This window comes from Salmo salar, chromosome 17 (assembly GCF_965601325.2).
Source record: "Salmo salar chromosome 17, fSalSal1, whole genome shotgun sequence".
NCBI classification, from domain to species: domain Eukaryota; kingdom Metazoa; phylum Chordata; class Actinopteri; order Salmoniformes; family Salmonidae; genus Salmo; species Salmo salar.
In genome coordinates, this window is record NC_138307.1 from 51,436,535 (window position 1) to 51,463,167 (window position 26,633).

The 26,633-nt window shown below is 43.2% G+C and overlaps 1 protein-coding gene across 4 annotated transcripts in view; it reads left to right on the forward strand.

The window, feature by feature from the left end:
• The window catches only part of LOC106576082 (receptor-type tyrosine-protein phosphatase zeta), a 52,959-nt gene that overhangs the window by 13,934 nt on the left and 12,392 nt on the right, over positions 1–26,633 (forward strand). For 2 of the 4 annotated variants that reach the window (XM_014152963.3, XM_014152964.3), the window contains exons 2-13: positions 2,479–2,547; positions 10,353–10,532; positions 11,413–11,564; positions 11,860–11,955; positions 12,068–12,134; positions 12,294–12,451; positions 13,219–13,369; positions 13,650–13,673; positions 14,603–14,787; positions 15,319–15,445; positions 15,715–16,659; positions 18,342–18,489. In XM_014152963.3, the coding sequence (XP_014008438.3) occupies positions 2,479–2,547; positions 10,353–10,532; positions 11,413–11,564; positions 11,860–11,955; positions 12,068–12,134; positions 12,294–12,451; positions 13,219–13,369; positions 13,650–13,673; positions 14,603–14,787; positions 15,319–15,445; positions 15,715–16,659; positions 18,342–18,489 (2,302 nt within the window). The remainder of the gene's footprint in view (positions 1–2,478; positions 2,548–10,352; positions 10,533–11,412; positions 11,565–11,859; positions 11,956–12,067; positions 12,135–12,293; positions 12,452–13,218; positions 13,370–13,649; positions 13,674–14,602; positions 14,788–15,318; positions 15,446–15,714; positions 16,660–18,341; positions 18,490–26,633) is intronic. The other 2 variants (XM_082963843.1, XM_014152967.3) reach the window with 1 other exon arrangement.

Genomic DNA, 26,633 nt, shown 5'->3' on the forward strand with positions numbered 1-26,633 from the left:
CGTTGGTGATATAGTCGTATATGGGCCCCATCGTTAGTGCTGATGAGGACCAAAAGGAGGAGAGAAAAGGAGTGAAAGAGAGAGGAAAGGAAGGAGGGAGAGAGCCGAGAGGTTGCAGCTAGCGTTGATAATGGGCTCATTAATATCTCACTGTGAGGGATTGTAATCTAATTTGCCTCTGAGTTTTCTCTGTGACACTGAGCCTGGAGCAGGGCCAGGACACTGGATCTCAGACGGATCTGTCACAAGGGAGTGGAGGGGGGGCGTGTGTGTGTGTGTGTGTGTGTGTGTGTGTGTGTGTGTGTGTGTGTGTGTGTGTGTGTGTGTGTGTGTGTGTGTGTGTGTGTGTGTGTGTGTGTGTGTGTGTGTGTGTAGTACAGATCTTTCTTTTCCCAGGTCTGTTCCCCTCTAGAAGTTATAGCATACAGTTAGTATTGTGGCATCAAACAGAGGTCAGCGGTACATGGTAAAGACCTATCCTAGATCGTGTATGCTATAGAATGGAGAGTATGTATTCATATCAATGACTGTTTCTTCAATGGTGACAATGGACATTCTCCCTTCATCCCCCCCCCCCCTCTTAGTTTTTTACAGTATGGTAAAAACAATAGGATTATATGCAGCATTAGGCCTACCACGTGACAACAACATAGGATAGAAACAAAGTTGGTCATCATGACCCTTAACCTCTGACTTAACATAACAACATCAACACAGGTGGGTTAGTAACTAAGCAGTAGCTCGGTAGATACAAAGCAATGTGAGTATCAAGATTTCGAGGAAGTAAACAGTACTTTGAATTTTTCTCACTACAGATTTTGGTTCATTTTTTCACATGAACCAGTGGAAATCAATCATCCGTAACCAGTAAAACAAGTGACCAGCGGTGAGCAGTAACAGCAGCCCATGCAGTCAGAAAGAGCAGGTGTCCTGTAAAGTAAAGGATGCCATCTGACACTGATTCCAGCTAATACTCTGGAGCTCCTTCTCTGAGTGTCACACACACACACACACACACACACACACCAGGCAGCCAGCTATCTGTTTCCTTTCCTACATGGCACAGAGAGCGCTATTATCCTCGGACATTACCGGGTCAGAAAGAGCGTGTCCACTGGGTAACTGAGCTATTTGAAATGGAGAGGTTTGAGTGGCGGTAAGAGGAGGGCGTAGGAGGAAGATTGTCACAGTAGTGTAAATGTCAGCAGTAGGTATAGTATAGTGCTCTTAAAGTGGACTCTGATACGGATCATTAGGCTTCCGTCCTGTTAAGATCTGTGGGATTAAATCCACTAAAGCTTAATATTCTTCATTCGATCTACACAGCGACACTCTGATAGTGTAAAACAACCCGAAGCCTCTGTGTGTGTGTGTGAGAGAGAGATATGGAGAGAGATAATGTAATGAGAGTGAAATTGGGGAGAAAGATGGAGGGGAAAGAAAAAGAGATATACAAAGAAGAGGAGGAGGCAGAAACCCATTAGAGCAGTAGATGTGTGTAAACTTTGTGCCGTAGCAGACACACACACACACAAATACACACACAAAGACACACACACACACACATACAGATTGAGCAGCCATTTTCCCTAGACCATTCAGCTCTCTCAACACTGTTGTCTCTTTCCAGTAATTACTTTGGACCTTCTGAACTCTACTGAGGTGTCTCATCTCCTCCACAGCGGTGTGTGTGTGTGTGTGTGTGTGTGTGTGTGTGTGTGTGTGTGTGTGTGTGTGTGTGTGTGTGTGTGTGTGTGTGTGTGTGTGTGTGTGTGTGTGTGTGTGTGTGTGTGTGTGTGTGTGTAGCCATTACCTTCTACTGTCTCTGTAGCAGATAGCTCACTACATCACTATGTGGATGTGGATGTGGAATGGAGAGAACAACGCGATCTCTCTGGGTGAGTCAATAAAGATGACCAGTCCTTCATCACGTTCCCATTAACCAAGCTGTTTACAGAGAACTCTGCTGGATGAGAGAGGCATGAACGAGGGATGAGAGGGGCTGGAACAATCAGCACTGTGACATGCATAGAAAGTGGGTGGAACGTGACCCTCATCAGTCACTCCAGCCAAAGGCTTGTAAACAGAGAAAAAGGGAGAAGGAGAGAGAGAGAAGTGCCCTCTATCTCGTGACTCACCACTTTTATCGTGTTTCTCACCCCTCTCTCCTGTGCCTCACCCATCTCCACAGTACCCTCTCCCCTGCCCTTGAGAAGAGAGTGAGTTTTGAGAGACACTCAACAAATGGCAGCTCAATCATTTCCCTGTAGGTAAACTAAGTGGTCGGGATGTGTCCTTTGACGTATGTCTTCATATACAATGTCATGCAGCAGGTGCTGGGGTCTCACGTGACATAGTGTGCATGTTTTTCTCAGTCAAGCGTATTCTAACTCTCTCTATTTTCCCCCTTCTCCTCTCTCTCTCTCTCTCTCTCTCTCTCTCGCTCTCTCTCTCTCTCTCTCCCCCTTTCTCTTATAGTGGCCTTGACAGAGGCGTACTTCAAGGCCCAGAGAAAATTCACAGACGACATCGACTGGTCCTACACAGGTCAGTACAGTTACATGAGCCGTATTCATGCCATGCGGTATTGAGGTTTCGAATTACAGTTGGGGGGGGGCTAAAATACCAATGTGAGCGTCGGTCACCCCAAGAAACTTCGGGAACCCTCAAGAGTCGATGTATAATGCAAACCCTGCAGACATTTGCCTCTACTCTGCCTCTCAGTGACAGATCAGAGCATATGGTTAGAATAGTGTCATACGGTACCTCAGCCCTGACTGGTGCACTAATGTTAAACCTGCTCAACACAACCAACGCTGCCGGTCTTTTCTCCACATGCTGACAGACATAGGGGATTAAGCTCAGTTATCCTAAGCCCTTACCAGGAGGGATTGTTCCATCAGTGAGATAGACCTGACTTGACTGGTCTAGCTTGTTCAATACTAACTGTGTTCTGGTTGAGGGAAATTGAGCGAGGGTGTTTCAATTGCTCTAAGGGCCAGTCACGTTAAAAAAAAGCTAAATACTCAGTGAAACGTATTTTCAGGCATGAAAGGCATTTTCTTTCATGTCCCGTCGTGTATATGATTTCCATCCTTCGTCCCAAATGACTTAATTTCATTACACTCTCTCTGTCAATTTGTATTCAAATAAGAAACAATTCTGCTTGCTTGGTAATAGGCGTTATACTTTACATTTTCCACTCTGCTGCTCCTAAAGTTCAGGGCCCCGTCACAACAAGTCCCAGAGAGACGGGAGAGAGACTGCAGGGCTCAAGTGTGGGTTGTGTGTGTGTGTGTGCATGTTTGTGCCTTTATTTATGCTTGCATGTGTATGCCTTTGTTCGTGCATGTGTGCATGCAGGGGGGTGTGTGTGTGTGTGTGTGTGTGTTGTGGAGCAGATTTGTTTATCAGCCCGTGATATAACAGTAGTGAGTGTGCTGTCAGTATGAGGTACTGAGCCGTGAGGAAGAGAATTAACATGTGAAAGCGCACACCTCATTGTGAGGCACAGCGCACAGTATGGAGACAGAGAAATGGGGAAAGACAGAGAAAGAGGGAGAGAAAGAATAGAGAAAGAAACCTATGGAGAGAGAGAAACACGGAAAACGTGAAGAGGAAGTGAGAGAGAAAAAGGGAGATAAACCTTCTCGGACATTACCATATGGTAGCTAGCTTTTAAGCCTTAATGCTGGTAGCCTTTACGGAATATGCAATCCTCTTGGAATATGCAACAGCATTTGCTCAGAATGTCTTGGCTCAAGGTTGCACTCCCATTAAGTGGCTCTTTACTTTTGAGATCCATTGGTATGATTTATGTTATACTGAACATGAATTAGATTGTCAGTATTCCCCTGAGTTAGAGTACGAAATGTAATTTCTCTGTAAACATTTGAATGTCAAACAGACAGTGTGAGCTAAAGGATTTATCTTTGTACAGGCAGTCTATCACAATCACATAGGTGATAAATTGTATATAGTGAGGGAAAAAAATATTTGGTGGATTTCAACTTTGGAAACACAAACAGTAGCAGAGCACGCAAGGATACACAGTCTGAAAAACAACACATTCCACATGTTCCATATGTTCAAATATGAACACAGAACCTGACATTCAGTATACAGTGAGGGAAAAAAGTATTTGATCCCCTGCTGATTTTGTGCGTTTGCCCACTGACAAAGAAATGATCAGTCTATAATTTTAATGGTAGGTTTATTTGAACAGTGAGAGACCGAATAACAACAAAAAAATCCAGAAAAACGCATCTAAAAAATGTTAGAAAATGATTTGCATTTTAATGAGGGAAATAAGTATTTGACCCCCTCTGCAAAACATGACTTAGTACTTGGTGGCAAAACCCTTGTTGGCAATCACAGAGGTCAGACGTTTCTTGTAGTTGGCCTCCAGGTTTGCACACATCTTAGGAGGGATTTTGTCCCACTCCTCTTTGTAGATCTTCTCCAAGTCATTAAGGTTTCGAGGCTGACATTTGGCAACTCGAACCTTCAGCTCCCTCCACAGATTTTCTATGGGATTAAGGTCTGGAGACTGGCTAGGCCACTCCAGGACCTTAATGTGCTTCTTCTTGAGCCACTCCTTTGTTGCCTTGGCCGTGTGTTTTGGGTCATTGTCATGCTGGAATACCCATCCACGACCCATTTTCAATGCCCTGGCTGAGGGAAGGAGGTTCTCACCCAAGATTTGACGGTACATGGCCCCGTCCATCGTCCCTTTGATGCGGTGAAGTTGTCCTGTCCCCTTAGCAGAAAAACACCCCCAAAGCATAATGTTTCCACCTCCATGTTTGACAGTGGGGTCATAGGCAGCATTTCTCCTCCTCCTCCAAACACGGTGAGTTGAGTTGATGCCAAAGAGCTCCATTTTGGTCTCATCTAACCACAACACTTTCACCCAGTTGTCCTTTGAATCATTCAGATGTTCATTGCAAACTTCAGACGGGCATGTATATGTGCTTTCTTGAGCAGGGGGACCTTGAGGGCGCTGCAGGATTTCAGTCCTTCACGGCGTAGTGTGTTACCAATTGTTTTCTTGGTGACTATGGTCCCAGCTGCCTTGAGATCATTGACAAGATCCTCCCGTGTAGTTCTGGGCTGATTCCTCACCGTTCTCATGATCATTGCAACTCCACGAGGTGAGATCTTGCATGGAGCCCCAGGCCGAGGGAGATTGACAGTTCTTTTGTGTTTCTTCCATTTGCGAATAATCGCACCAACTGTTGTTACCTTCTCACCAAGCTGCTTGGTGATGGTCTTGTAGCCCATTCCAGCCTTGTGTAGGACTACAATCTTGTCCCTGACATCCTTGGAGAGCTCTTTGGTCTTGGCCATGGTGGAGAGTTTGGAATCTGATTGATTGCTTCTGTGGACAGGTGTCCTTTATACAGGTAACAAGCTGAGATTAGAATCACTCCCTTTAAGAGTGTGCTCCTAATCTCAGCTCGTTACCTGTATAAAAGACACCTGGGAGCCAGAAATCTTTCTGATTGAGAGGGTGTCAAATACTTATTTCCCTCATTAAAATGCAAATCAATTTCTAACATTTTTGACATGCGTTTTTCTGGATTTTTTTGTTGTTATTCTGTCTCTCACTGTTCAAATAAACCTACCATTAAAATTATAGACTGATCATTTCTTTGTCAGTGGGCAAACGTACAAAATCAGCAGGGGATCAAATACTTTTTTCCCTCACTGTATACTGAATTGTCAGGTTCTGTGTTCATATTTGAACATATGGAACATGTGGAATGTGTTGTTTTTCAGACTGTGTATCCTTGCGTGCTCTGCTACTGTTTGTGTTTCCAAAGTTGATACAGTACAAATCCACAGTATCAACCCGTTAACCCCTCTCCCCAGGGGGTCCCTATGATCCGTTAACCCCCTCCCCCATTTCCCCCATCTCCATCTGCCAGTGTGAGTGTGTAGTCTCTATCCTCTGATAACCCCAGGCCCCAGTGTAGGCCACGCGAGACAGGGTCCCCAGCCACCACAGCAGCCCATTTCCTGCATGTGTAAACCCTCTAATCTCCTTCTCATGGCTACAGGGCCTGTGTGTCCCTACACTCTCCTCACTCTTTGTCTGCCTCTTTCTCCTTCTGCTGGGCTCTAACACAAGGGACAGAATAAATGATCCAACTCTCTTCCCCATCAACGTGTAATGGAGGTGGCTTGCGTGATGACTAACCTCGCCTGAGACCTGAAGACTTGCGTTAGCTCCCCCAAGCTAATGCTCAGCGGGCTAACACAGGACGGACCCAGTCTTACACAAACACACTGGCCGGCATAATGCACATTCAGTACAGACAGCAGCCTCTGCAGCAGCTTCTAACAGCTCTAACGGGCTGTTAACCACCACCTCATTGACTTACTCCAGCTCTGCTTTCTTAGTCATACAGGCAGTCGTTAGTTAGAGTTGTTTCTGCTCCAGTTGTCCCCAGCCGTCTTCTCCCCCTCCTGTCCTAGAGCTGCTGAGGTTGGTGGTGAGGTAAGGGTTGAGTTGCCCCCGCTCCCTTCTCCCTCTCCGGAGCTTGGGTTCGGGTTAGGCCCTGGGATAATAGTGTAGTAGCTGGGGCTTAGGTAATAATGCAGCAGGACTCAGAGACCCAGGAAGAGACTTAGTCATGCTGGATGGTGATGTGTTTCAGGGCATCATTATATTGACTGAGGACCTCTAGTAGAGTTGACAGATGGGGGGGGCGAGTGGAGGAACAGTACCCCCTCCCCTCACACACAGACACACATGCACACACACACACTCACACACACACACACACACACACACACACACACACACACACACACACACACACACACACACACACACACACACACACACACGCGCGCTCGCACACACACACACACAATGATGGTGTGTTTGCTTAGCTAAATCCTAACATACATGAATTAATTTGCTTGAATCCACTCTCCTTGCTGCCTATGTCTTCTTACATGAAAGGGCAACAGCTAGAGTGAAGAATGTTCATGCTGTATTCTACAAAATACAAGACAGGAAAGTAGGCTTGATCTATCAGACAACCAATAACAGATGTTGTTTGTGGGATGTCGGAGGATGAATAACAGCCACTTTTATCCTTATTATATGTCTTTCATCCTACAAAACTCTTTGCTAAACAGAAAACAGAGAGAGTTGCCTGATATTGATATGTTAAGTGATTTATCTGTTATTCATTTTGACAAGTTGGACGCATCTCCAAAATGTTAGTTCTGCTCCACTGAGCCCTATTACAAGGGGGTTATCCTCTTTCTTTAGCCATTTAAACAACTGTCACTGACTGCTGGTAAGTTGGGATGATTTCTTTATCGAGAGGACAAAGGGGTAGCTGAGTGTGTGTGGTGTGTCTGTGGTGTGTCTGTGTGTGTGGTGTGTGTGTGGTGTGTCTGTGTGTGTGGTGTGTCTGTGTGTGGTGTGTCTGTGTGTGTGGCTGTGTGTCGTGTGTCTGTATGTGTGTCTGTGTGTGTGGTGTGTCTGTGTGTGTGTCTGTGTGTCTGTCTGCGTGTGTGGTGTGTCTGTGTCTGTATGTGTGGTGTGTGTGTGTATGGGGTGTGTGTGTGTGTGTGTGTGTGTGTGTGTGTGTGTGTGTGTGTGTGTGTGTGTGTGTGTGTGTGTGTGTGTGTGTGTGTGTGTGTGTGTGTGTGTGTGTGTGTGTGTGTGTGTGTGTGTATGTGTGAGTCAGAAGTTGGCTGTCTTAGTCCCCAGGGACATTCAACCTTTCAGAGGAACAGAACGCCACATTTCTCCTCCTCTACTATAAAGACTGACTCGCTAAAAGACCAGTCATTACATGTGAGTCACATAGTGTACTGGGATGTCAATCATCTGTCATTTGAGGCTCGGTTTAAAAGTAGTGCAATGTAATGGGGGACAGATCCTTTGTGTGTGTTCCTGGTAAGACTGACAGAATACGTGTTGCTCCTGGCACTTAATTCTCCTCCGAACCTCTGCGCTACTTGTTGCCATGGTAGCATCTTGTGAGTGTAGCAGTAGTGTTGTGTCATGGCATTCATGCCAGATGAGACCCCAGAACCACCCGACAGCCCCTTTTCACTTTGCTGCCAGCATAGGAGAAGCACACACACACGTTCAGGCACACAGTCACATATGCAAGCATGCACAAACACACACACCAAATAAAGAGTCAAACTCTTTCCCAACCTACACATACACACTCACACGCACAGGCACACTTGCACACCAAATTGACAGGCACACTCCTTGTTGTTACACAGACCATTTAAGTGGCACAGTGTCATAACGGTCGTATTGAGGAGACCAAAACGCAGCGGGTATAGTGATCATCTTCTTTATTTACTTACTAAAGTAAACACTTAAATGAAAACAATAAACAACAACCAACAGTTCTGTAAGGTAACCCAACTATACAGAAAGCGACCACCCACAAAGACACAGGAAAAACAGGCTGCCTAAGTATGGCTTCCAATCAGAGACAACGAAAGACACCTACCTCTGATTGGAAGCCATACCTGGCCACACATAGAAAAAGAAACATAGAAATAGAAAACTAGAACCAAAATCCCCTAGAACCAAAAAAAAACAAATCACACAAAACAAACACCCCTTGCCAGGCCCTGACCATACTACAATTACAAATGACCCTTTTACAGGTCAGGACGTGACACACAGCCAGAAGCTACTCCTGTCACCAACGCAGTAAACTGTCATTCAACTCACAATGGCAATACGGCTGAATTCAGAGTGGAAATGATTTGACCCAATAAATGGCTGTGAATGTCGGTCATGCCTGATAAACTCTTATCTTTCGCACCTGACCTCCTCCTTTGATGACTCTGTAATCATTCTACTGGGTTATTAGCCAGTAGAGTTATAATGAGAGGGAGGGGGGGAGGGAGGGAGAGAGAGAGGGAGAGAGAGATGTTTACTGTTAATGTTTACTGTTCATTTTTAATAGTTTATTTCACTTTTGTTTATTACATATCTCACTTGCTTTGGCAAAGTAAACATAGGTTTCCCATGCTAATAAAGCCCTTAAATTGAAATTAAATTGAGAGAGAGAGAGAAAGCTGCTGGGAAGACAATATCTCTCTCTCACTCTCACACTCGTTCACACACACAGCGAGATAGAGTATTTATTATGAGAGAGGGAGGGCGGACGGAGAGAGATATAGTCGTTTTTAGGACACTGGGGAGAGGAAGAGGTGATAATGAAGTCTTTCCTCCTCTCCTCTCAGTGTGCAGCCTCAGCCTGGCCGTTCTCATGCTAACGTCTCTGAGCTCAGACAATAACAACCGTCTCGTTACTCCTTTACAGCAACATGCTCCCTCACCCTGCTCAGGGTCAGCAGACATCTCAGAGACTCAGCAGGGAATGTCATAATACTCACAGTACAGTATGATGTGGATGTATGCTAGCATACTGTACATATGGCTTACTGTATGGATGTACTTACTGTAAGTGCTGTACTGTATATGACGTACAAATGTAGGATCTGAAATTTCAAAGTGGAAATTACAAATGACCCGACCAAATTCACATAGAAATGTGAGTTATAGAGCTGTCATTCTCATTGAAAGCGAGTCTAAGAAGCGGTAGATCTGTTCTATGTGCGCTATTTCTATACTTTCCGTTCTTAAGTTTTGTTTTTGCATCTTTTACTTTCGGTTTTGTACACTAGCTTCAAACCGCTGAAAGGACAATATTTTTGGTTATGGAAAATATATTTCACAGCGGTTTAGATGGTACAATAATTCTCTACACTATACTAGCTTATTTTGTCACATGAACTACTCGAGTTTTAGCAACCAGGAAACGGCGGAGCGATTTCTGCATATTCTGATATTTATCCTGCAACACGGCGATCAAATTAACTTCCTAAATCTGTATGCTACCTGCTCAGCCATTTGTGACAAACTGTCAGGCCATCTGCTCCGTTAACTCCTCATCTGCTGGACTACAGGGCGACGCAGTAGAGCTGATTCTGTATGTGCTGTGTGTAAACACAGTTGGGGTTAAAGTTCACTTGAGGATTATGAGGATTGGTCATTGCAGGAGTTGTCATCACAATGGATATTGAGGGATTATTTAAATGGGGAAAAATGTATGTTTTGCAGCAGGAAACAAATACTAAACAGGATTATACTCTACTGTAGCTGACCTCTATAAAGTATTTCCTTTAAAGCCGTTCTCCCTGCAGGGTTGTGTGGGAGTTGTTCAGCTACATTACCTGCTGCCTGCACTGTGAAGTCAATTCCAAATCACAGTTTGCCATCTCATTCCCATCTTTGGTATTACTGATCCATTGTAAAGATTCTTCCTCTCTGTGTTTTTCCTTCTCAGGCCAGTTGAACCAGAAGATCTGGGGTAAGAGGTACCCGGCGTGCAACAATGCCCGTCAGTCACCCATCGACATCGATGAGACGTTTACCCAGGTCCGGGTGGAGTACCAGGGCCTGCAGCTGGAGGGCTGGGAGAAGAACACCCCAGAGACCACCACCATCAGCAACGACGGCAACACAGGTACTGTACTACATGAGCCGTTAAATATCCAACCCAGTAGTACAGTTTGGGTTGGCATTATAGTGTGAAAAGGATAATATCGTTGGTCGTGTTCAGTAGGCACGAAACGCCACATGGTTATTAATAATTAGTAAGAACAGATTGTTTCAGTTTCAGATAGTTATGGAAGTATAACTCAATATGAGTGATGGGTTTATTGAGAGAGAGACAGAGACAGATAGATGGAGAGAGCAAGAGACAGAGACAGAGAGAGAGAGAGGGGTGAGAATAATAGGTCTGTCTTCCAGAGGAAATGAAATGACTCTTGGATATCATCTCTCCAGTATGTCTCCCTGTGGCTGTGTTATGAAAATGCTGCCAGTAGGGTAGTATTAATCTCTCTGTTCCAATACGCTGACAGAAAAGCAATTTACCAATAAAACAATCTATTTGAAACATCTATTATGATTCTATTGTGTGAGGATAGGGATCAGGCCAGGGAGACGAAGGAGGGATGTTTTGTGTAGATGTGTAGATGTGTTTTCATATGGAAAAGGATATTATGGCTTCAAAGACATTATGGTTGTATTGTAAATGTAACGTTTAAATGTGCTGAACATGTTCTGTATTTGTAATTCGAAATTAGACTGTGGCATGTACAAACGGTAAGTACCATTGCGTATTCTGCCAGAGACCTGTAATTAAAAGTATGTGTGTCCAAGCACATCGCTGGTGGGTGGGAAGCCTCAGAAGCCCAGGCTTCTCACGTAGTCGAGTGAACTAGACAGGCTTTGGAAGGCTGCCCAAGCAAGACTAGTGGGTGGGTAATATGGTTGTGTGTGTGCATGTGCGTGTGCACGTAGGTTTTTGCGTGGGCATTAATATGTGTGTTGTGTTCCAGTGGTGCTAGGCCTGGACGGGGAGTACTATGTGAGTGGCGGTGGTCTGAGTACCAGGTTCAGGTTGGGGAGGATGACGTTCCACTGGGGCCGCTGCAACGCCTCCTCAGACGGATCAGAACACAGCCTTAACGGACTCAAGTTCCCCCTGGAGGTGGCACATCAATCAATCAATGAATCAATCATAGCAAATACCACACCACATCATGGCACACCGCACCTACAGTACACAGTATGACCACACGTCACTTTACGCCGACATCACAAAACCCACAATGAGTAACAATCTCTCTCTCTCTCTCCCTCTCTCTCTGTCTTTGTCTCTCACTCTCTCTCTCGCTCTCTTTCTCTCTCTCTCTCTCTCTTTCTTTTTTCTTTCTCTCTCTGTCTTCCTCTCTCTCTCTCTTTCTTTCTGTCTCTCTCTCTCTCTGTCTCTCTCTCTGATCCAGGTGCAGATCTTCTGTTATGAGTCCGACCTGTACCGGTCTATAGACGACGCGGTGAAGGATGGAGGGAGGATCGCAGCGCTGGCCGTCCTGTTTGAGGTGGAGCTCTGAACCAATATCCACACCGCATACTACTTAGCATGAATCGATGCATGCTAGATAGTATGCTAGCGTGTTAGTATGTCAGCTCACTGTGATTTCTTCTCCACAGACCAGCCTGGATAACAATGACAACTACAACACCATCATAGAAGGTGTCAACAGCGTCAGCAGGTTTGGTATGCAGCTGCTCATTATTCTACTCTATTTATTTGACTCTATTTTTATGTTCTATTATTTCTATATCTATATTCGGAGGCTTCAGGAGTCCCAGTGACCTACCGAAAAGCAGGTGTATCTATCACTCTCACATCGCTCTATCACTCTCTATCGTTCAGGTAAGACTGAGAATGTTGAGCCCTTCTCTCTGCTGGCCCTGCTCCCTAACTCTACTGATAAATATTACATGTACAACGGTTCCCTCACCTCCCCGCCCTGCTCTGAGACGGTGGAGTGGATCGTCTTCAAACACCCCGTGCCCATCTCTGAGACACAGGTGAGTGTCACACACAAACATAAACATGGGGGTACACACACACACACGTGACGATGTCATACAGTGAGGCAGTGTCGCGATGATGTCATACAGTGAGACAGCTTCCCAAGTGTGAGGAACAGAGAAGAGCAGGAGAACAGGAGTGTGTGTGTGTGTGGGTGTGTGTGGCTGGCAAAACGCCAAGTGACGTGGGCATCAATACTCAGTGGGCACAGATCTCCGCCTCTCAAAGACACCACGAAAATAGAGCAGCACTCTCCCTGATTTCTGCCATGACAATCCTTTAAGCCCTCCACTATCAGACCTTACACACTCACACAAAAAATATCAATATTTCACTACAGCAGCAGTAGCAGTAGGAGCAGGAAGACACTACAGAGACAACCCCCTCCACAGGGGAGGACCTTCCCATTTCCCCTCCACTTCCTGCTCGTTTTAGGAAGGGAGAAGTAAGGTAGTGGCAGAAACAAGCTGATGACTCAACCATTTAAAGATCGTAGTGCTACTTTGGGGAAGCACAAAAGACATACATGAATGCACATCTCACATCTCTCTCTCAATGTCTTTCTCTCAATTCAATTCAAGGGGCTTTATTGGCATGGGAAACATAATGTTTACATTGCCAAAGCAAGCGAAGTAGATAATATACAAAAGTGAAATAAACAATTAAAAATGAATAGTAAACATTACACTCACAGAAGTTCCTAAAGAATAAGGACATTACAAATGTCATATTTTGCATCTCTCTCTCTCTCTCTCCCTCTCAGTTGGAGGTGTTCTGTGAGGTGATGACCATGCAGCAGGCAGGCTATGTGATGCTGATGGACTATCTGCAGAACAACTTCAGGGAGCAGCAGCAGCAGTTCTTGGGCCAGGTCTTCTCCTCCTACACTGGAACAGAGGAGGTCCTCACTCCCAGTATGTATCCGTAACTCTTAACCCTGAACCCTAGCCTCTGACCCCTGACCCTCACACTCCTTCTACACAGGCACAGTTGAGGTCACCCCCAGTTCGTACCTGTAGGCTATACCCTGAACCCTAACCTCTAACCCTAGACCCCTAATCCTTACCCTCACCTTACACTGGCAAAGAAGGAGGTCCTCACTCCTAGCATGTACCCTTAACCTATAACCCCTGACCTCAAAACCTTTACTTTTAACCCCTAACTCTAACTGGTCTTCACCTTTTTCTCCCACAGGGACAGAGGATGTTCTCATTTATAGTATGTACCTGTTTTACTTTAATGCCTGACCCCTGACCCTTATCTACCCACTGACCCCAACACCTGACCCCTAACCTTTAGCACGCACCCTAACTACCAGATGCTGACCCTACTCCTGGCTCCTCTCTTCTCCCATACTTGACCTCTGTAAAACCATAGCATGATTCAGACACACTCACACTAAGCTGTACTGTAACACTAACAGGCCATACCGTGAAGTAGGAACTAGCGCCAAAAAGCCCCCAAACGTGTAACCAGTCACATAGGGAAGATCTCAATTGTAGACTCCTCTTTCCTCGTCTCCTTCTCAAAACCCATTGGATGAGAAAGCCAGAGGTCCTGCCACTCAGACCTTCTCCTCCAATTGGTTTTAAGGAGGCCGGGACGCGAGGATTATGCAATTGAGATTCTCCTATATTTTCAGTATTTAGTGATGTTTTAGAGCCTACTCCCAAGGTCTTTTGAGTACAGCTCATCAAAAGCCCTCTCCCTTCCTCTCTCTTTCTCTCACTCTGCCTTTTAAAAAGACCCCAAATAAGCACTCTGGGTTGCTAGGAAACCTGACTTTGTAAGTCCCCCTCTTTCAGTGTAGCAATTTATTTAATATTTTCTCTTTTTTGAAATTGAAATATGTCTGTTCAGAAATGCAAAATGCTAAAAGCATGGATATATATCCCCTTTCCATATCTATACCCAAAATGTCTCCCTTCACATCTTCCTTTCCCTCTTCCAGTGTTGCTCTAAGAGAGATGTTGTTGTCTACCTACATGTTTTCCTTAGGAAAGCTCAATCCTAATTTCCCATTGTTTCCCCTGTGTTAAAAATTGACATATTCCCAATCTGACAATGTTGATAACCAGACACAAACATATGTTATCATCAGAGATTATATTTGACGTAATCTAACCTCATTTTTCTGTGTTCTCCAGTGTGCAGCTCGGAACCTCAGAACATGCAGGCGGATGCCCAGAACGACACTACCATCATGGTGATGTGGGAGCGCCCCCGTGTGGTGTATGACACCACCATCGACTGGTACTCTGTCACCTACCAGCGGCTGCAGGACCAGAACCAGCCCAAACACGAGTACCGCACCGACGGAGACCAGGACGTGGTAATACACCTGTCTACTTATCCATCTACTGTTACATACATGTCAGTGCTTGAAGGGACTACTTGTCTGTCTGTGGATCATCTCTCTCTCGCTCACTCTCTCTGTCTCTCTCCCTCACTCTTTCTCTCTCTCTCTCGCTCTCTCGTTTGTTCTCTTATGATTCTTTTCGGAATAACTGGATGATGTAAATATTGTGTTGTTCCTGGAGACTGTTGCCATAGTGATAACCAAAAAAATACCTGTAAACCATCTGGCCAGAGGTTTACAATATTCAATATCAATACAGATGTGATTGTTTTTTGTTGTGTGTGTGTGATGGTTTGTATTCACCTGACCTGATGTGCCTTCTTACACAAATCGATAGCATTGCATGTTAATCAGAAATCAGTCTCATCTGTTAAATAGGGTGAAAAAAAGCTGAGACAAGCAACTGACTGTCACTACTGTGATTGGCTGACTTATTGATGAGTGTGATTGGCTGATGTATTGATGAGTTGACTGACCTATTACTGATCAATCACCCTCTCTCAGGGGGCCATCATCCCCGGCCTCCTGTCCAACAGCAGCTATGTGGTCCAGGTGGTAGCTGTCTGCACCAATGGCCTGATGGGACGCTGGAGTGACCAGATTATAGTGGACATGCCTCAGGAGGACCCGGGTGAGACCAGCTATAATCTCAGCACCCACAACCAAACATTTTAGTGTTCAGGCTGTCACGAGAGACCAGATTCTCAAAATGATTTTTAGTCCAGGAAAAGGCTGAAACTGTGTCCAGCGTGAGCCTGTACCACTGAGATTCATAGGAGAGAGTAAATAACTTAGGTTAACGGAGTTGAAAGTAAGTACGAAAGTTATCAAAATAGTTGTACTCATCATGATAACAGTTGTCTAATATATATATATATCCACCCATTCTCTTTTCTCCAGAATTTGAGTCTGATCCAGACAATACAGAACCTGAGAATATATTGGAACCAGTAGATATATTAGAACCAGTAGACCAGAACCTAGTAGAAGAGAGCAGAACCAGAGAGGATCGCCAGCAGATTTTCCCTGACCAGCCCTCCACCACTGCTGCATCTCAGGTGAGCTCTGTGCCGGTACCACCAGGGACCAGAGATGACCAGAACCGGATCGACCAGAACCCTGTGAACCAGTCCAGGGTGGACAAACCCAAGAAGGACCAGACCAGGAAGGACAAGAAGAAGCAGCGTATCCCTCCGCACCGCCCCTTCACCAGCGCCGCCTCCAACGGCAAGAGTGCCACCTGGGTCACCATGGTGACCGACCAGCCGGGCTTCCTGATTCCCATCTCCCGGACGACCAGCCCGGCTCCTGTCCGCCAGAAAATCACAGAGGAGGCCTCATTGTCGTGGTCGCCTCAGCAGAGCCGGAACCAAAACCGTGGTTCCGCTGCCCAGAAACCTGTCATTTCCGGCATCGGCCTGCTACCCCCAGAGAGCGATATGTACACCCCTCCGGCGGGGGGCATGGTGGTCACTGATGTTTACTATAAGGACGTTGTCAACACCACTGCCTTAGAGTTCGCAACTACGCCATCTAAAACAACACTGAACAAAACACTGGATGATAGAGTTCTCAGTACTGTTACTGCCAGACCTAAAGTCACAATGAAAGGACAGGACAGGGGCTTGGTTTTGACCTCCAGGCTGTCTGATAACAGAGTTAGCACAGTGACAAGGGCCACCCCTATTCAACAGACCCCGGCTTCTGTAACCTCAACCCCCTCTGTGCCCTGGATCAGATCCAGGACCTCAAGTCCCAGCAACTCCCTCTCCACGGCCTACGGCTCCTCCACTACCTCCGGCCTCGTCAAGGTCTTACAGCACACCACCCAGCCCATATTCACTGGTAAGAAACACCTGTGTACCCTGCATGTGTGCTGTAAATGTCTGTGTGTGGACATATAAAATAAATTATACATTACCTTTATGCCTTTGCCTCTCCTCCTGTTGCCAAAGCGTGGCACTGTATAGTGCACTCTTACATTGTTTGGTTGTGTGGTGGTTGTTTGATGGATGAATGATGGTTGTTTGATGGTTGTATGATGGTTGTGTTTTGGTTGTGTGACCTGTACCTCTCTGCTGCTGTGCTGTTGATAAGGGTGATATTGCCGCTTAGACCTACGATGGTGATAATGATGGTGGTGAAGGGACTGGCTCTACTGGCTGATGGTGGTTATGCTGGTGATGTGCTGTAACAGTCAGACTCTTTGTGTCTGTCTATAGTGATCTGCCCTTTTCAACTTCTCTCTCATCCTTTGGCTGCCCAGTGGTTCATAATGGTTCACACTGGTACTTCAGAGATCCATGTCTCCTACCAGTATCCAGTGGTGGTGGTATTCCTCTGCCAGTCTGTCTTCCTCCCGCTGAATCATAAAGATTCACGTCTTATGTCTTCTTCTGGGACTCTTTACCCGCCTTGCTGTGTGTGACCTGGCTGCTCCTCCCTGACTCCAGTCTGCCCTCTGGTGGCTGCTCTGTATAACCACTCAGACTCTGTGGTTGTTATGCTCCTCTCTGGTGGTCTGATGTAGTGTTAAGTATTCAGTTTAGTGCTTATTTCCACACTCAGTCTGACCAGACAGGCCTCTCTGTTCCAGTCAGTACCAGCTTTCAGAGGGGGACTTGGGTTCAGCAGCCCACAGAGCCTCTCAACTTTCCAGCCCCATACCCCTCTATCTCCCACTCTGAAGACGATTCTCTCACACCCTTCCAAGGGGGCTACACCACCTTGCACCCTTCTCTCAGCCATTCAGAAGAGACAGCAACCCTCTACCTGTCTATCACCCCCTCCGAAAAAGACACAATCCTCTCCCCCTCTGTCTGTCCCTCTGAAGAAGACCCCAGGTCGGACAGACAGACTGTGACCTCTCAGGTTGGACAGACAGACATCAGTGGGTCAGGCTCTGGCCTCTACGGGGACGGGGTCACCCCAGGTCAGGACTGGCCTTGAGGGGCAACACTTTCCCTTTGGACAGACCTACGTTCACTCACACTGGCCTCAGCCATGGACACAACAGAGGGAGAGACACAGGAAGAGAGCAGCGGTGACTTAGGGGTTCTTTCTTCTATCTTCTACTTTGAGAGTGAGACTGGTAGTGGTGTGTCCGAGGTGGACAGAGCAGGGGCCAATCCTCAGGGGTCTGTGGTGCTGGGGGAGGCTAGTGGGTCTGGAGACAGAGCTGGAGAGGTCCTAGTGGAGCTGCCCAGCGCTGGTAACTCTGCTATAGAGCTGCATATCCCTTTTATAGATCTACATGTCCCTGTTCTCCCTGACAGCAGGGCTGTGGAGGAGCTGAGGAAAGGTAACATACACTCAGGAATCTCCAGTCATGGTGGCGGGTTAGGTGGTGTTATTTGGAGAGTAATATGAGATTTCCTTGTGTATGAGAGGAAATATGATTCTGGTATTTGTACTCAATGATGTGGTAACAGATTTCCTACTGATTGAAATAAATGTATTTTTTAAATCCAGGGAGTGTGCGTGTGCATACAAGTCTGTAAATAATAACTGATTCTTCCTCCCCCCAGAGATCAGTAACAGCAGCCATGAGTCAAGGGTAGAAATGGTGGGAAGTGTTGCTGAGAGGGAGAGGAGGACAGTGGTCCCTCTGGCTGTGGTATCCACCCTCACAATTATCTGTCTACTGGTCCTGGTGGGCATCCTCATCTACTGGAGGTACGATTAGCACACTGCACTGTTAGCAGTTTTGTAATTTTATCAGTAACTTACTGTATAAACTGAATACAGTAGATTACTTTACAATCCACAGTAAAATACCGTGCATTTGTTTTACAGCACACTGTAAGACATTTCTATAATTTCAAAACCTATGAAATGCACAGTAAAATACTGTAAATGTGTTTTACATTATTAATTATGGTGCATTCTGGTGAAATATTGTGTGAGAAGAAAGAATGTTGTCCGACTCCTTCTCCCATGGCTGTGCATAGTTACTGGATATTGGCGGAAACTGGAACATGCTGTCGATCCAGTGCATCCCAAACATGCTCAATGGGTGACAATTCTGGTGATTATGCAGGCCATGGAATAACTGGGACATTTTCAGCTTCCAAGAATTGTGTACAGATCCTTGTGACATGGGGTCATGCATTATCATGCTGAAATGTGAGGTGATGGCAGCGGATGAATGGCACGACAATGGGCCTCAGGATCTCGTCACAGCATCTCTGTACAATTAAATTGTCATTGATGAAATGCAATTGTGTTTGTTGTCCATAGCTTATGCCTGCCCCTACCTACCCCACCCCCCCCCCCCCCACATTACCAAACAAACTCTTTAATCCCAACCCTCAGCCACTCTCAGCCCATCCCACCTATCACCATAGACCGCCCTTAGGTTTCCATGTGCCATATATTTTTTCAATTGCGCTGTGATGTTTCACAAAATGTTTGAAACTTTCTATTTGTATATTATCCACAGATTGTGATCTAAAGATGAAAACCTTTCCTATGAGTATTATATAATTTTTGGGGACTGGCTGTGGCTTTCCAGATCGCCATAGGGGCAATACCAGAATAAGTGATCTATTGATTCTGTCTCTTCGCAACACAATCTACAGAACTGAGATTGTTGTATGACCTATATATATATATATAGCATTCTGTTTGTGGAAAGAATTGTATATAATAATTGAAACTGAAAAGTGAAAAGTGTTGAGTCACGTGTAGTTTTTTGTACTAGTTCATAAATCATGTGTCAGGGAATTGCTACATCGAAAATCTCCTCCCATTTACTTTGCAACCTGTACGGCGCAGCTGTCAACCTTTTTGTCCTCAGATGAAACTGGTATATTTTTCTATTTATGCCAGTTCCTTTCAGCCAATTTGTATCTTTAATATATGGCAGGCAAACAAATTCCCTACCTTCTCCCTTTTCCACTTGCCTCCATTTTATTTGGTAGTGCTAATTACGATAATTACATGTTCAATTAGTCAGAAATTAGAAGTTGTATTCTGTATGAAGGCAAAAAAGCAATTTTAGAACAAAGGATCAGCTTTTCTTAATAATCTACTGGAGAACCATTTTGGGTTTAAGTATAATTTATGTATGAGTGACGCTTTCAGTGAGAGGCTTAAAGCTTTAATAATTTTAGCCCCCCGAACTCATTCATTATATAAATAGGCACATTTAATTTTGTCTGGCTTAGCATTCCAAATAAAATGAAATATTTTTTGCTCATATGATCTAAAAACGAATCATCTGGAGGAGACAGTGCCATTAGTAAGTAAGTAAACTGTGATAGGACCAAAGAGTTAATCAATGTGATTTTTTCCATAAATAGACAAGTATTTACCTCTCCATGGTTGCAGAATCTTATCTATTTTTGCGAACTTTCTATTGAAATTAATTGTGGTAAGTTAATTTATATTTTTTGAGATGTGAATACCAAGTATGTCTACTTCACCATCTGCCCATTTTATTGGTAAACTACAAGGTAGTGTATACACTGTATTTTTTTAACGATCCAATACGTAATATGGTACACTTGTCATAATTAGGTTTTAATCCAGAGGCTGGAAAAGTGATCAAGTTCTTCAATGAGACTGAGCAGGGATCCAGATTGCGGACTTAAAAAAAAAAGTCATCAGCATACATTGACACTACTGTTTTTATCCCCTGGATTTCTAAGACACTAACAGCTTTCAGACGGGAGGCAATTAAGGTCACAGTTATGAATACTTAGGACACTAAAGAGGCCTTTCTACTGACTCTGAAAAACACCAAAAGAAAGATGCCCAGGGTCCCTGCATCTGCGTGAACTTTCCTTAGGCATGCTGCAAGAAGGCATGAGGACTGCAGATGTGGCCAGGGCAATAAATTGCAATGTCCATATTGTGAGATGCCTAAGACAACGCTACAGGGAGACAGGACGGAAGCAAAATATTTTATTTATGTTTTCTTTTCAGTCTCCTCCATTTCCACTGAATGATGTTAACTGTAAGGATTTCTTTCAATAATAATAATAATGTAAAATTAACAAAATTACAGAAAGATCGGTGTGAAGGCCAACTTACAGAAGAGGAACTTTTTGAGGCAATAAAATCTTTTCAGTCTGGAAAAAAAACAGGGCTTGACGGCATACCAGTAGAAGTATATCAGACCTTTTTGATGTACTCAAAGATCCATTATTAGCATGTTTTAATTACTCTTATACGAGTGGTATAAAACTGGAGGCCTCTAACACTTCAATCTTGTGATGTGAAAATCCTGGCGAAATGCATAGCATATAGAATAAAAAAAGGTTATACCAGATAATGTTCATCCTGATCAGACAGGTTTTTTACCTGGACAATATATTGGAGATAATATACGACAATTACTTGAAACAATTGAACATTATGAAACATTGAAGATACCAGGTCTGGTCTTCATTGCAGATTTTGAAAAGGCATTTGATAAAGTACGATTATAATTTATATATAAATGCCTGGAATACTTTAATTTTGGTGAATCTCTTATACAATGGGTTAAAGTTATGTACAACAAACCCAGATGTAAACAATGGTTACTTCTCAGAAAGTATTGAGATTTTAAGAGGAGTAAAACAAGGCTGTCCGTTGTCTCCATATTTATTTATTATGGCCATTTGAAATGCTAGTTATTAAAATTAGATCCAACAAGAACATCAAGGGGTTAACCTTTTACGGCTAGGGGTTCCGCTAGCGGAACATTTTGACAACATCCGGTGAAATGGCAGAGCACGAAATTCAAAAAGAATTATTAGAAATATTTAACTTTTATACATTCACAAGTGCAATACACCAAATTAAAGCTTAACTTCTTGTTAATCTAGTCACCGTGTCAGATTTCAAAAAGGCTTTACGGCGAAAGCAAACCCTGCTCTTATCTGAGGACAGCACCCCATCAAACAAACACATGACAATCATAATTCAACCCACCAGGCGGGACACAAAACTCAGAAATAACGATATAATTCATGCCTTACCTTCTTCTGTTGGCACTCCAATATGTCCCATAAACATCATAAATGGTCCTTTTGTTCAATAAATTCCGTCGTTATATCTCCAAAATGTTCATTTATTTGGCGCGTTTGAATCAGAAAAACACCGGTTCCAACTCGCGCAACATGACTACAGATTATCTAATAAGTTACCTGTAATCTTGATCCAAACATTTCCAACAACTTTCCTAATACAACTTTAGTTTTTTTTTATGTAAATAATCGATAAAATTTAAGACGGGATAAACTGTGTTCAATACCGGACGAAAACAAAGTGGAGCGAGCTTTCAGGTCACGCGCCCCAACCACAACAGTGCACTAGACTCGACCCTCGTTCTGAACAGCCATACTTCTTCATTACTCAAAAGAAAAACATAAACCAATTTCTAAAGACTGTTGACATCCAGTGGAAGCGATAGGAACTGCAAGCAAGTGCCTTAGAAATCTAGATCCACATAGAAACCCCATTGAAAACACTGTCACCTCAACAACAACAAAAATTCCTGGATGGCTTGTCCTCTGGGTTTCGCCTGACAAATAAGTTCTGTTATACTCAGACATTATTTTAACAGTTTTAGAAACAGTTTTAGAAACACTAGAGTGTTTTCTATCCAACTCTACCAATTATATGCATATCCTAGCTTCTGGGCCTGAGTAGCAGGCAGTTTACTTTGGGCACACTTCATCCAAATGCTGCCCCCTATCCTAAAAAAGTTAACGACCGTTCCACAGGTGCATGTTCATTAATTGTTTATGGTTCATTGAACAAGCATGGGAAACAGTGTTTAAACCCTTTACAATTAAGATCTGTGAAGCTATTTGGATTTTTACAAATTATCTTTGAAAGACGGTTTATATATTTTCGAAAAAGTTTGGATCATTATTTGGCCCATATAGATACATTAGCCAGATATGTTTTTGGTCCAATAGAATATTTAAAATAATCCATCTTCCTTGCGGATCTGTCTGCACAATCGGATCAAAATTTGTATTAATTAATATATTCACCCCTTTTGAATTTCTTTGACCATGACAAAAATATATTTCTCCCTCCCAGTCCTTTTCCCACCCAACCTCATCTATATTTGTAGAATGAGTTTCCTGTAAACAGTAGATATCTCTCTTTTAGCCATGTAAAAATTGATATTTTTTTATGATCTGCTAAGCCATTACAATTATAACTTGCTATACTTATTTCCCCACTTACCATAATGATACCCAAGTTTCAATTATACTTATCACAACCAGTGTTTGCAAACTTACAATTAAAAAGTACCATGATGATAATAATTTGCACTGTTAAGCATACTGTAGGTGCAACTTCATAAAGCTCCAATTGTCCTAATATTCCACCCACTAAAACCTCCCCCCATATCATCAGACCATCTCCCTGACTCATGGCTCACCTTTTTTCGTCCTAAGGCAAACCCTTGGCCGCCAATTGGCGTTGGCCAGAGGGAAATATGGTCAGTCCCATGATAACATAATTATCTATCAGGACGCTTAAGAGAACTAACCACATAACATGGAAAACAGTCAGAAAAAAAACTGTAATATATCATATTAATAACAGCACAATCTTATAAAAGCATGCTCATATTTGAAAGTCCTAGCAAAACTATAAGCATGTGAGCCCAGCCTGCTCAGTTCATTGGATTCAGTTGTTCGTAAAAAAAAAAAGAAATTATGAAAAAAGAGAACCTAAATATATCGCAAGACCAGTCCTTTTGTTATGTCCATTACATGCAAGACATATTTCATGTAGTCCTAATTATATTTTGACAAAAAAAGGAGGAAAAAGAAACAGATTCTAACGCAAATAAAAACTTGTCTTAGGCATTACATTATATCCTGTTGTATCGTGCCATAGCAATGCCAGAGCCGACCAACTCCGGCACTCCCTTATGGGAAGGAATACTCAAATTCAAACTCACAATCGATTCCCGACACGACAGCCAATAACACATGCAGTACTGACAATCCGGAGCGAGTAAACCTGTAAAACCAACCCTCTCTCCACCCTACACATTTTTTTTATTTTTTATTCCAGGGTCGTTGCTCTATCACCTCGGCTGTTTTACACCTAGGCCTATATCATTAGGATCAAGAATATAAAAAAGGTAACATAAATAGCTCATAGAAATATATAATATACATTTCTCTCGCTTAGAGAAGTGCTTCCATAAGCCAATTATTGTATTAGTTCTACCGTTAACTTTAATCACTTTATCCCAGTGTTAACCAGCCCACACACACTAGAGACAACAACCCTGTTGACAATACCTAATCCATCCTTTTGCCGGTGTGTATCGGAAGAATAATCATCCTTTAAATTTTTTATATTGAGAATAATTGTTTTAATGTAAAAGGGTATTGCCAATTTTTCAGGATCGTATAGGCCTATTCCAATAGAGAACCTATGCGGGTTTTTAAATTATATAATCCTTTATCCTAGCCCTATAATACATCTATTCATATTTATTAAGTTTTATCTGAAAAGCGAATCTTTCCTATTCCCATCGGCGTACAAGGGCCGCACTATATAACATATTTTAAGTCATAATATACCCAACCTCTACAATTAGGACATATCATATTAAACAAAAAAACTACCTTGTACATTAGAAATACTAATCTTCAAATTAATTATTTTTTTTACTCATAAAAAGAGGTCAGCCTTACCCATCCTTGCCTTCCCCTAAATCAAAATCTGATATTACGTCCATACAGTCCAAAGCTCCATTTTGCCTAAATAGAAAGATGATAAGTTAATCATACCCATTCTTCATTACCATAAATCCAACCTTATTTTAAGTCCACATAGTCCACGGTTCCATAACGCATGAATAAAAACCAAAAAAAGTCGTACATGCAACAAACAAAAAAACAAACAATGAATCCATATTTGTACTGTGTAATGCGATGCAAATATGTATCAGGAACTACTTCAACAGGAGGCAGCTATCACAGCTATCACAGGAGGCAGCTATCCCTCACAGCCACGTTGTAGTCATCGAGTCATCGAGATTATTTCCATATCATTTATCGACCACTAGACGAACATTCTGCATCTCTGCTTGGCTCCACTATCTCCTGAGGAAATTGTTCATTAATAGAGAATGGGGTTTTCAATTCCCTACCCGGTTGTAAACAAGGCGATTTTCATTTCTGTAGTGGGTTAGCATACGTACGATCGGACGGGGCCTTCCATCTACTCTGCCACCGAAACGGTGGAGCTCCACCGGATCGTTTCATGAACACCTTGACTTTTTCCTCCGTTGACTGATAGTTTTCTTCAACCTTTATTCCCATTATAACAGTATTATTTCTCATACTTCTGCACTTTAGATCAAGTAATTCGGCTTTCATTGTTTTATTATCATACCGTAGCCTCTGTAACGTTAGTGTCTTTTAGGGAGTCCACGGTCTTATTTTCCATTTTATAACTGTTTTTAAGGCCTCAACCTCCCCCAGTAGGCCAGGCAATAGATCCAGTTTTTTTAACTGCTCGCTCATGCATGTAAGCAATGCTCTATCTTCTGGAAACATAGTTATAAAAACGTTATGAATTTTAGACGGCGGTTTTCCTCCTGTTTAGCTCGCAGACCTCGAGGAAAGGTCTTCTCTTGTTCGCTTCGATGTATCCGTTTCTTTTTCGATCAATAAATAGTTCCAGATGCTCTATATTATCCAGAATGTTTGTTTCGTAGTTATCAGCTAATCCTCAATTTTTGTGATAAATTCATGGGACAAGCTGTGGCTGTTAAGTCTCATCACCTCCTCTTGTTGTTATCAGCCAACCACTCGCCCACATGACGCCATACACGTGGTCTACGGTTGTGAGGCGGGTTGGAAGTACTGTCAAATTCTATAAGGTTTATGGTAGAGCAATTAGCATTAGATTCTCTGGCAACAGCTCTGGTGAACATTCGACGGAACTGCACATTTTAGAGTGGCTTTTTATTGTCCCCAGCACAAGGTGCACCTGTGTAATGGCCATGCTGTTTAATCAGCTGGTTGATATGCCACACCTGTCAGGTGGGTGGATTATCTTGGCAAAGGAGAAATGCTCACTAACGGATGTAAACACATTTTTTAGATCAATATTTTTTTTGTGCATATGAAAAATGTTTGGGATCTTTTATTTCAGTTCATGAAACATGGGACCAACAGGTTACATGTTGTGTTTATATTTGTGTTCAGTGTACCTATAGGGAACAGATCGGAGTAGAAGCAGGTCTTTTCATGGCTGAATATGTACTCATGTCCATTCAATGTTTTGCCCTGTAATCAAGGCCAGTTTGAAAGCCTTTGATTAGGCCTCTAGAAGGGAAAGTGATATGAAACACCTAGTATGAATTAATATGCAAATGCATACAGCCTACCTGCTTGGTCTAATCCCTTGTAATTACAGTAAAATACTGTTGTTTTCTTTTATAGTTTAATAGTCCGTTTTACTGTGTTGCACTGTGTTTCATTGCTCTGTCATCAAGTTACTGTAAATATCTCAGTATTGTATTGGCACTATCCAGAGATATATCATAAGATGTCTTGTTGTAATTACAAGTAATGGAGAAGCTTTTTACTTGCTATGACTGAGCATGTTTGTATCAACCTTGGGTGAATACACTGACTGTAAGTTGCTAAGGACAAGAGTGCCCTCTAAATGACCAAAATGGAAATGGAAAAAGAATACTGGGTAATATGTCACTGCATGGGTAATTCCAATAATATACTGTAATTCGATTACAATTAATTACTGTTAAATGTATTACAGTAGCTGTACTCTAAAATAAATGACAGTAACTTACTGGCCAATTGCTGCCAGTAAGTTAC